A 12,037-nucleotide genomic window follows, 5' to 3' on the forward strand; every position below is an offset into this window, starting at 1 on the left:
TGGATTTTCACAGTGCAATCATAATTCTTTCTTTTTTTGGCAAATCCAATAAATAGTAATTCCAAATAAAAATGTCCATGTTATATTGCTGATGATACTGGGCTAATGGGAAAATTAATCAGTAGAATTAAATTTATTTTCCTGAAAAGGTAACATAAAAATTCATACATGGGACACATTTGTCTGTGAGGATATGACTGAGCTCCATTGAGTCTTGGGACCTGGGACCCTTTCACTGAAATGCTTGCACCTGAAAAAATGTCTCCTAGAGTAAAAGAATACAAAGAAACTATAAGAGACCAAAAATAACTGCAAGCACATGCAGTTGCAGCAAATTGTGATCAAGATGCATAAAGGCCAAATTCCAACTGCTACGTTTGAGGGAGCAAAAGCAGGTTACTACCCATGACACCTGCATAGTGTACCACCTAGGCTACCTCTCCACAGTGACCCAGTGATTTACACCTACCCTCAAACCACTTAAAGGACCAGCTCACCCCACCTCAGAAAGCAAGCAAGGAAACCTGTCACTCGTTTTCACATCCTAGTGTGTAGCAGAATTTGGGATAAAGACCTGTCTGAATTTCTCATCTGGCCTCTTACCAATTTCTATTGATTAAAGAGTCAAAAACCCAGTTCCGTAACATGAGCACCTTCTAGTTCAATCTGAAGACATAGTTTTAGATGTCTCAGTGCAGGAAATTTTAGAATCATATCAACATATCAACACTATGATAGAAAAATATATACAAGTGTTCTGATTTGTATAGGTTTCCCACATTTTCATTTTTAGATTTTTGCTTTACTACTGCATTTAAAATAAATAAGGTTTCTTCCAGGACAACAGTACAGCTCTTGGTTAATTTTCTTTATATAAAAGGAAAAAAAAAGTGCTTTATTAGTTTGCCTATTACTAAGAGCCAAATACTAACACTGGATGATGTTAATTCATACTCTTCAATTATGTGTTAATTTATGAATTATCTACAGAGGCAATACATCATATGATTTATATTATAAAGATAATGCAAATCCAAGAAAATAATACAATGGATTGTATTTTTAAGTTCATAAAGGTAATGCAAATCCAAGAATATAATAAAATTTGATTTTATTTTCAAATTCATTTTTTTAAACAATTTCATTTTTCTGTGATTTTGTGATACATTTGAGCTGGATGTGTGCATGTGTACATTTGTACATATAAAGTATGGTTAAAGTTTAGAAACAAAGAGTTATATTTTATGCCAAAGCTGTGCTGACATAAAAAAAAAATACTGAACCAATCTATCCCCTACTTTCTGTCTTCCCATTTGCAAATATACAACAACATGTATCAACAGACCTATCAATTCAGACCCTTAAGAAGGCAGATTTATGAAGAATCATGGCCTTTACTAGAGATTCATATGAATTGATATGATTTTTAGATACATTATTATAATTGCTTCTATTTTTATTAATTGCAATAATGATTTACATAAGTCATGCTATTCTCAAGACAACTTTTATAATGAATTTTATGTCAGAAATACATATTTAATTCCGTTTTGAAATGCTAAATTATAATCATGAAAGAAAACAATTTTTAAATATATTAAAACACAATTTGGCACTGCATGAATATTTTAAAACTTTATATATGAAGTCCTTTATGCATGAAAATTAATATTGTGAATCTAAATAGCAGTAGAATGTGTTGATTTGTGAGTTTTACATACTGAATAAAATTTTGTTGCTTAAGTAGAACCATATAATTTCTCATAGCATTATGATATATGATATTTCTAACAAAATTATTCAATTATAACATATAAATTTATTCTAATATTATTATTAGAGGGAAATATTTCAATTTATTTAAAAGTTATCATGCATACATTATATTTTCTAAGCTATCTTCAAAATAATCTAGTTTGTTTGACAGTCAAGATTAGTAACTGGAAAGTAATAAATAAAATTCTTAGTGTTTAATATGTAAAATGTGCTTATTAACACTTTTTCAATCATTATAAGTCCAATGATAATATACAATTTTATTTCTAGAGAATGATACTTTAACTATGAAATTACTCAGTATATTATATAACTAACTGAAGAATGAAACAAGCTATCTGAAAATATTTGTAGAAATACATACCTGTACATGTGAAGAATTTAGATTCACCCACACTAAGCTCTACTTTGCTAAGTGAAATTGTCACTTGAAGAAGAGCTGAAAGAAAATATTTGAGTAAAATTAATTTTGCTTTTAAACATAAATGCTAAAATATTAACACATCGTGTCGATATCACATGATCTAAATAGCAATTATTTATCCTCTTATGCTTTTATTACCTGTAAAGAGAAATGAAAGTTTACAAAACACAATCTAACAAATTATACCCATTATATCATTATGCACTTTACAACCAGGGCAAATAAAAGATGTATTAAAGCTCTGTTGAAATGTTGAGAAAATTCATACTTAGACAACTGTTCCATATTCACAGGCTAGGGCTTATGTGTGCTACCAGATTGGGCAACAGCTACAGAAAATTTTTGCTCAAAATTTGGAAACTTGCTTAAAAAGAGTACACCCTACACTGCTATTACAATAATTAAATCTTTAAGTTAAGTACTTTTTGACTAACTACTAAAATATTTCCATGAAAGAAGACAAGCATGTGGAAGAGAGGAGGTACTACATAAAGAGAGGGGAATAAACTAATAAACTTTTTCCTTTTTTTTTTTTCCACAAAATAGATAAGTTAATTGAAGTAACTAGAGCAATGGTAATAAAATAAAGATATTCAAAAAAGTTTATTGTCAGATTTGGAATAAAAGAGCTGAATATTCTAACATCAGAAGATAATTAAAATTATGCTTTAACATAAATTAAAAGATTTATGTTTCTAATAATATGTCAAGACAGTGTGACCATGCCCTAAAACACTGTTCCACCATCCTTTGCTCCCAGAAATGCATAGCTAACCTTTTCAGAAAAAGAACTGACTCCAAAAAGACCCTGATGCTGGGAATGATTGAAAGACTGAAGGCAGGAGGAGAAGGGGGTGACGGAGAATGAGATGGTTGGACGGCATCACTGACTGGATGGACATGAGTTTGAACAAACTCCAGCAGTTGGTGATGGACAGGGAAGCCTGGTGTGCTGCAGTCCATGGGGTCCCAAAGAGTCAGACACGACTGAACTGAACGGAACCTTTTCAGGACAGTAATGGTGCTTCAAGGAAAAAAAAAAAAAATGAAGAAAAATCTGAAATTTAGAGTACAAGCCTACATTGGGAATTTGTGGGTCATAGTAACTAACAGGCTCAAAGATTGCAGAGGATGGATCCAAGCTTGCTGAGAAGAGGGGATGCTATAGAACATCACCAAACACTGGACCAGAAAAAGATTCACCCTTAGTGTTAAGAAGGGTATAGAATAAACTAGCCTACTGGCAAAAGAGAATGACAAGGATAGTTGGCTCTTCTGGCCTATGTAAAGGAAAAATGTTTCTTCTTAAAGAGGTTAACCATGCTTCTACCATATCCTAGATTTGGAATTTTGAAATTGCAAATATATGTTCTTTGGGAAACCCCAAGCTGAAAATTAACTTATAAAGCTGTTTCACATAGGACTCACAGCTACGTGGCAGAAACAAACACAAAATCCCTTCATAATCAGTCCCAACTCCACAAGATTTTCATAAACGAACCTCTCTTCAAGTTTAATTCACATTACGACATTAGAAAATACATGGTGAAATAAGGTACTGTGAGCACGAATTAGTCGAAATAACCTAGAGGAGAAATTATACCCATGAAATTCCAAAAAAATAAATTAGACTAAAGATGTAACTACCATACCTATGTTGACAATGTTTAAGTAAATAAAATGTGAAATCAAAAATATGAGAAAGGAAGACAATATTTATCAACCAAAACTTGTCATACATGTTATTTAAACTTTTTAAAATAATTCCTTGTACGTCCCATACTTGATTGATGAATCCTTTTTCTGGAAACCTCTCTGAGAAACAGGATGGGCTACATCGCTCTCTTCTCTCCAGTCTTGGCCCTTTTTTATTAATAATTTCATCAACACTCAGAGAGTACATATATGATAGGGGCTCAAAAAGTGTCCTATTAAGTCTAATATTTCAGAGAGAAACATGTTAAGAATAACAAAGAATTAGAATAGGAAGAAAATTAGAAGAACCAAGGAAGTGTGTTAGTCATTCAGTCAAGTCTGACTCTCTGTGATCCCATGAACTGTAGCTGGCCAGGTTCCTCTGTCCATGGGATTTCCCAGGCAAGAATACTGCAGTGCCATTTCTTTCTTCAAGGGATCTTTCAGACCGTGTTCGAATGCAGGTCTCCTGCATTGCAGGTGGATACTCTACTGTCTGAACCACCAGGGAAGCCCCAAATGAAGGAACAAGAGAGTATCTATTATAAACATTGTCAATTCTAGTGAGAATTGACAGAAGAAGACTTTTTCTTTGTAGAAGTAACTAATCCCCAATGGGGACAATAGAATCAAACTGTAGACAAAGTCAAGGAATTTAAGATTGGCCTCTTAAGAAATTATATCTGTAGAAATGTGTAGAATTTGAGGGGATCCACAATTCTGGACATGGGACTTTACAAACTGGGAAGGTTTACTCATACTTATGGATAGAAGGGACAGAGGTAGAAAAAAAGGTGATATAGTTGGAATAAAGAAGGGAATTGTGATTTTTCTCATTCTCTTTTTACTATTTATACTTGCTCCTTTAAGATATCATCTTATTTCATGACATCAATTTCCTTTTCTCTTTGGTTCTCCAGTTTATGCTTTCCCATAGTTTAATCCTACAATTTCTAATTCTCAACTCACATTCAATTGAATAGCATATTTTAATTTCAAATTCTCCATGTTCAAAATGAACACTTAACCCTTGCATCAAAAATTGCTAACTGTTTACTATTCAATTTTTGGTCATTACCAATCGATTGTAAAGTCTTGGATATATAACCTCTGAAATATTACTTGTATGCATTCTTATTTCAACACTGTTTCCCTAATGCATGCACTCACTTATTTGTAACCTGAGATATTTCTTCTAATCTGAGAGAGTGATGTATCAAATTCTGTATGTCTTTTTCTGACTTAATATCTCTTCAATGTTTCTCCCCATGAGAATATTTCTCAGGTTGCTGCAAGCGTATATTTCAAAAAAAAAAAAAAATAATAATTTTACCTGCCTACTCAAAAATCTCCAAATTGCATTTGTTTTATTCAGTTAATTAGTTATTGTGTACATTTTAATTGAAAGAAAACTAACTTTTCCAAGTTTATTTCCAATTGTTCCTTAATGCTTTTGCAGCTGTAGACAACTACAATTAATCATCCTCCACTTCCCCACTGACTCACACTTCCTCACCAATGTGCTTTTGTGCAAACTATTGCCTTTGCCATCTCCCTTTCTCTAATCTCCACATGGCTGGCTACATTCTATCTTCAAAATAAAACTAAAGGATCAATAACTTTTCAAAATATTCTTGGATAGTTCCATTTATAACATCAACAAATAAATGTCTTTGATCCAGAGGCATGTTCACTAAACAAATAAAATGTATATTGTTGATAATGATGTGTGTGTTGGAGAAGACTCTTGAGAGTCCCTTGAACTGCAAGGGGATCCAACCAGTCCATCCTAAAGGACATCAGTCCTGGGTGTTCACTGGAAGGACTGATGTTGAAGCTGAAACTCCAATACTTTGGCCACCTCATGCAAAGAGCTAACTCATTGGAAAAGACCCTGATGCTGGGAAAGATTGAAGGCAGGAGGAGAAGGGGACAACAGAGGATGAGATGGCTGGATGGCATCACCAACTCGATGGACACGGATCTGGGTGGACTCTGGGAGTTGGTGATGGACAGAGATGCCTGGCGTGCTGCGGTTCATGTGGTCACAAAGAGTCGGACACGACTGAGTGACTGAACTGAACTTAACTGATTATGTATGTTACTTGCTCAGTTGTGTCTGACTGTTTGTGACCCCAAGGATTGTAGCCATCCAGGCTCCTCTGTCCATGGGATTTTCCAAGGAAGAATATTGGAGTGGGTTGCCATTTCCTCCTCCAGGGGATCTTCCCAACCCAGGGATCAAATCCCCATCTCCTGTGTCTCTTGTATTGCAGGCAGATTCTTTACCCACTGAGCCATCAAGGAACCCTTCTCTACTATATTTAAATGTAAATTTATAGAATGGAAAGCTCATCACCCTCACTTATATTTCTCCTAAACTGATAATACATATAAATGCATGGCAGAATAATGAAAAAACACTTTACCGAGAGTTTATCGTACACTGGGTACAGAACACTGACAGTACTGACAATATCAAATTTTGGAATCACCTCACCGACTTAAATAAAGTTTAAAGATACTAGAACTTTTGAGAAATGTCTGCCAATTCTTACTTAAGCAATTCCCAGTTTGACCTTTTGTAGTTTACAGAAAAGACAAAACTTGAAAGATGCAGCCATTTTAAAAGCCAAACACATGTAGGCATTTAAAAAGTTCTGAACAATTTTACACAGATTTGCTAATGGGTATAATAAATAACATATTCATTGCAATAAAATGAAATTAATCTTGAAATTGATTAGTTAATTTTTATTAAAACACTTGGTTAATTTTCATTCCATACAAACTATCAATTCATCCATTAATCAAGACCATATTTTTATGAACATTTTGGTGACTGGGCACATTGGCTATAAATCGGGGATTAAAAGTATATAGTAAAAAGACAACACATAATTCTCTAGTTTAATACATTTCCCAAAGGCTAGATTTACTCTAATTGACCCCCACAGATATATTAAAACATGTGCAGATTAGGAAAAAAAAAAAGAACTAAAATTTAAGGTCATGCCTTAATCTTTGCTCTAGAGATTCAATATCATTTACCATTCTTGACTTTTGGTTACCTCCCCCAGAGGAAGATACATATGGTACAAAATGGCCTCCCCCAGAGTCTTTGAACCTAAATGCCAGAAGAAAGTGAAATAATCTTCTAATGACAATGTTGTGTTCAGAAAAAACTGGTCAGGATTGATATATTTATACCTATCCAGTTAACTTCACCTTCATTTCTGATATTTAAATTTAGGCACTAAAAATAAATAAATAATAAGAGTTGACAGTGAAATGGGGCCTTTATATCATACAGAAAAAAATTAAATATTTCAAATTAAAATATCTGTTTAGGGTTGGGTGGAATTTGAGTAATAAAATGGCATTCACTGATGCTGAAAAACCCAATCTTGATATTTTACTCTTCTTATATTGGGAATAGATGTAATACCTTTGAAGAAATTGATAAGGGTATAATGTTACATAGATTGATTCACTTGATATAAGCAACATTGATTAAATGATAGAATTACCTAAAAGCCAAACAATCAATCATAATTTTGTATTAAAATTGGTATTGGATAGTCAAAATGCCAGTATATTCACATGAGAGTCTCATTTAAAGTAAGAAAACATTTTACACTCACAGCCTGGATAATGCATTCATGACAAATATATCTTTTTTGAACTACCCTCAAATAAAGAAATGCAGTACTATCTTAAATGTAGAATTAGGTAAACTAAAAATTATTTACCAAAATAAGTAAGTATTTATTGAATACATGCATTTTGAAAATCATTCTTTTAAGATGCTATGGTACATAAAATAATGTCATAGTTTCTAATGTCAAAGTATTTCTACTTTATTTGGTAAGGCAAAAATACTACATAAAAAGAAGAATGATAAAACAAGATGATGTGTATCAATTATGGCCATTATGACATTTATGGTCAAGAAGGCTGCATAGAGGACAATAAAACTTGAGGGAAAAAGCTGGAGTAGATATTGTAATAGAAGGACAGAAAGAGGATAGCCACTGCAAGTAAGAAATACATGTTGGTGGACATTCCAGTTAAGGCAAAAATGTTCAAGTGATATTCAGGGAATAATTGCTGTTTTTGTTGTTCAGTTGCTAAGTTGTGTCCCACTCTTTGTGCCCCATGGGCTGCAGCATACCAGCCTTCCCTGTCCTTCACTATTTCCTGGAGTTTGTTCAAATTCATTTCCATTGTGTTGGAGATGCTATCCAACCATCTCATCTTCTGTTGCCTCTTTCTCCTCTTTCCCTAAATCTTTCCCAGCATCAGTGTCTTTCCAAATAGTAGATCAATATAGATGAAGTTGATCTCATGTAGAATTATGGTCAAGAATTATGGTCATATATTATAATTAGAGAAATAGTTTTTAAAGTACATTGGAGGATCTCAAAAGTCATGGTAAAATTTCTGGACTTATATTTGTGTCATTATTTATAAATAGAAACAAAATTGGCATTTAGTAAAGATTAGTCAGAAGATAGAATAAATGACAACTGAATTTCAGGGAAAAGCACTTTAAGGTATATTATGATGAGTATTGGGCTGGCTATTGGCAAAGAACATAGAAAGGTAGGAAAGGATGGAACAACAAAGAAGTCAAAATAAGAATTACTCTAGATCAAATAGAACATTACTGAAAATGGAAAAATGTAAAAAATGTTAAGGTTTTCTACTTCAGTGAAACAAGCATCAACAACATAAAAAAGAATTTCAGGAGAAGAACTAATGGAGGGGAAAATATAGAGAAATAATTTTTATCATAAATGAAAATTACTCCTCAAAATAGAACCTAGACAACATTTTAGCAAAAAATAATGCTATCATAACAAAGTTTAAGTTAATATTTGCAATTTAAGTAAGCATGCATATTAAACAGCAGATTTTCAAAGGAGATTTTCTTAATTTACAGAAGTAAAATATAATGAAGTCATTGGCATTTCTAAGATCCATCAAGGGACCAAGAGAGCCCATTGCAATTTGATACAATATTTAACAGTGACATTTAAAATGGCCAGTTTATCACCTGCAGAAATTTTAAAACTGACAATTTAATTACTCTCCCACATGCCTGACACAAAGCACAGTTGGATCCACTCAAAATTCTAACAGACAGGTGCAGATAACTTAAGGCACTGATTTATCTTAGTAGGATGACTTGTATCATTTTTCAAGCAAGCAATTTTTTCCCCAGGCTTTCACATCAAGGGGCTTCCCTCATAGCTCAATTGGTAAAGAATCCTCCTGCAATGCAGGATACCCTAGTTTGATTACTGGATTGGGAAGATCCACTGGAGAAGGAATAGGCTATCCACTCCGGTATTCTTGGGCTTCCCTTGTGGCTTAGCTGGTAAGAATCCGCCTACAGTGTGGGAAACCTGGGTTCAGTCCCTGGGTTGGGAAGATCCCCTGGAAAAGGGAAAGGCTACCCACTGCAGTATTCTGGCCTGGAGAATCCCTGGACTTAGTCCATGGAGTAGCAAAGAATCAGACACGACTGAGCAAATTTCACTTTCACTTTCCACATCAAGGGAGTTAACAGAACTAAGATATCTAATAACTATAAAATCTTTCAAAGAGTCTTATTCATAGAAGGAACTTTTAAATTATTGATGAAATCAAATGAATATGATTTCCTCATTTTTTCATTAAAAACATTTTTAAATTGTACCCACTTAGAGCATTATGCCTATAACTTATTAATTATTCACTTTTTATTATTGAATTCATGTCATATTAAAGCCATCTATGTATGATCTTGTTTATTCACTTAAATTGCTACATTGTTCGTGAAAACTCAGAACTTTTGGAACACTTAAAAGAGAAATATTCTATCATCAAACATTTTAGGAATTTTGATGGCTGTGAACATTTGATCAAAACTATTTTTTTAATAAATGTTTCCACCTAAGTTTACCAAGACAAAGTAAACATTTTAGTGTAATTCCTTTCCATCACTGTGCTTTTTTCATATTTGAGCTCAACTGTCTTCAATATTCCCATATTAATTTAGAAAAACAAATATCTCAGTTAGATCATGTGGGTCCTTTAACAGCAACTGGTCAACCTGCTTAATGATTCTTTTTCTATTGACTTCTTCCTGTTAAGCTATAGACACTACAGTTTCCATTCTAAAAAATAATAATAATAATAAATGAAAAAAAAATAAAATAAGACAGTCAAACAATATAAAAAGAAAAGATTACTATGGTATATTCTACTTTGTTTCATTATATTAATTTTCCAAGAAAGGGAGCCTACTGAAGACTCTTAAGAGTCTTCTCCAACACCACAGTTCAAAAGAATTGATGCTTTCGAACTGTGGTGTTGGAAAAGACTCTTGAGAGTCCCTTGGACTGCAAGGAGATCCAACCAGTCTACCTAAAGGAGATCAGTACTGAGTGTTCATTGGAAGGACTGATGTTGAAGCTGAAACTCTAATATTTTGGCCACCTGATGCGAAGAGGTGAATCATTGGAAAAGACCCTGATGCTGGGAAAGATTGAGGGCAGGAGGAGAAGGGGACGACATAGGATGAGATGGCTGGATGGCATCACCGACTCAATGGACATGGGTTTAGGTAGACTCTGAAAGTTGGTGATGGACAGGGAGGCCTGGCCTGTTGCAGTTTATGGGGTCGCAAAGAGTCAGACATGACTGAGAGACTGAACTGAACTGAACTGTAAGTTTTGCTATTTTTATCTACTGAATCTATTTTGCCAGAAAAAAAGGAAGAAAAAAAAATAACAGAGATATCCAAGGTTCTCTTATCCTTGCCTCTTGTTAACAGAAAACTGAACAAGTTCAACTCACTTCCCTTAATTATCTCCCAAATCTGCTTCTGTTTTGCATCCTCATTGCTTTAGTTTTAATGTCTCACCACTGCTAGCTTAGTCTAGTGAGTGGTCTGCGGCTATATTCCAGATTGCAATGGTTGTTTTTATTTGATTCTGGCCCCATCCCTGAAAATCCTGATTCAGTATATCTGGTGTAGGGCCTAAGATTTTCTATATTAAGTAGCTTCCAGGTGCTTACCATTGTTATGTCAAATGTAGGTCCAAATCCAAAACCACTGACCTCAATTAGGAACTTGCTTATAATATAGGATATTCAATTTTATCTCATACTGAATGAACCATAATCTATAAAATGAGAAGACTGTTCCATGTGTACATTAAGATGTGGTCAATACTGGATAGTGAAAATCTAACATGTTTAATCTTTCTGTTGAGTAGGATAAAATCCACACTCTTTCACACTTGTCATGTAAGATATTTAACAAGCTGGACATGATCTAATTTTATTCAATTTTATTTCTGACAGTTTCCAAATATAGGATCAAAACCAAATCAAAACAAAACACACACAATAGGCAACTATCAAGAAATTTTGTAAATAGGGTCTGTTTTCCTATTTATATATTTCTTTCTGAATTATTCTTCTTATTCAATAGAGCCCTTCTCCTTTGTAATAGTGCAATCTTATTACTTTCCATCAAAACCTTATTTGAGTGCTACTCCAGGAGCAAATCAAACTCTTCATTGCCTGCTCAAATCCTATAGTATTACCTCTTAGAGCACCTAAAATAGTATACTGGAATGTATTAATAAGATTTCATAATTATTAGTAAGTATAAATTCTTCATATGCAATTATATAAATATAACTTGAACAAGAGACTATAAAAACACTGTATTCCCTTATAACAAAGACTTTATATTCCCTTATTCAAGTTAACTTATTGCTATTTTATTTAAAATGAATATAAAACCAAGGAAGGCTGTTGTGAGTTTCTGTACCATTCCCCAGCAGCAATTAACATATACTCAATTTTTTTTTTCATACATCTATTTCTCCACTGGACTATATGTCACAAGAGAAATCCATTGCAATTACTGGGAAATAAAAATAGAAACTGTGTAATTAAGTCTGACTTTTTTCTCTTTGTGTTTTAGTCTAGTTTCACCTGCTCATATGATGCCCTTTGTAGAGGTCATGCACCTGGCACTTCAGATAGGAATTCCTAGTGTGAAGTTTCTGCACCCAACACTTTAGCTTCAATGATCCTGTGTGGTAATGTTGCCCCCAACACTTTGATCTGGAATGCCCT

At 33.6% G+C, this 12,037-nt stretch overlaps 1 protein-coding gene across 2 annotated transcripts in view; it reads right to left on the reverse strand.

Moving 5' to 3' along the window:
* The window catches only part of NCAM2 (neural cell adhesion molecule 2), a 564,637-nt gene that overhangs the window by 230,900 nt on the left and 321,700 nt on the right, over positions 1-12,037 (reverse strand). For both annotated transcript variants that reach the window (XM_002684635.7, XM_024993808.2), the window contains exon 2: positions 2,141-2,215. In XM_002684635.7, coding sequence (XP_002684681.3) covers positions 2,141-2,215 — 75 coding nt within the window. The remainder of the gene's footprint in view (positions 1-2,140; positions 2,216-12,037) is intronic.

Source organism: Bos taurus, chromosome 1 (assembly GCF_002263795.3).
Source record: "Bos taurus isolate L1 Dominette 01449 registration number 42190680 breed Hereford chromosome 1, ARS-UCD2.0, whole genome shotgun sequence".
Classification (NCBI taxonomy): Eukaryota; Metazoa; Chordata; class Mammalia; order Artiodactyla; family Bovidae; genus Bos; species Bos taurus.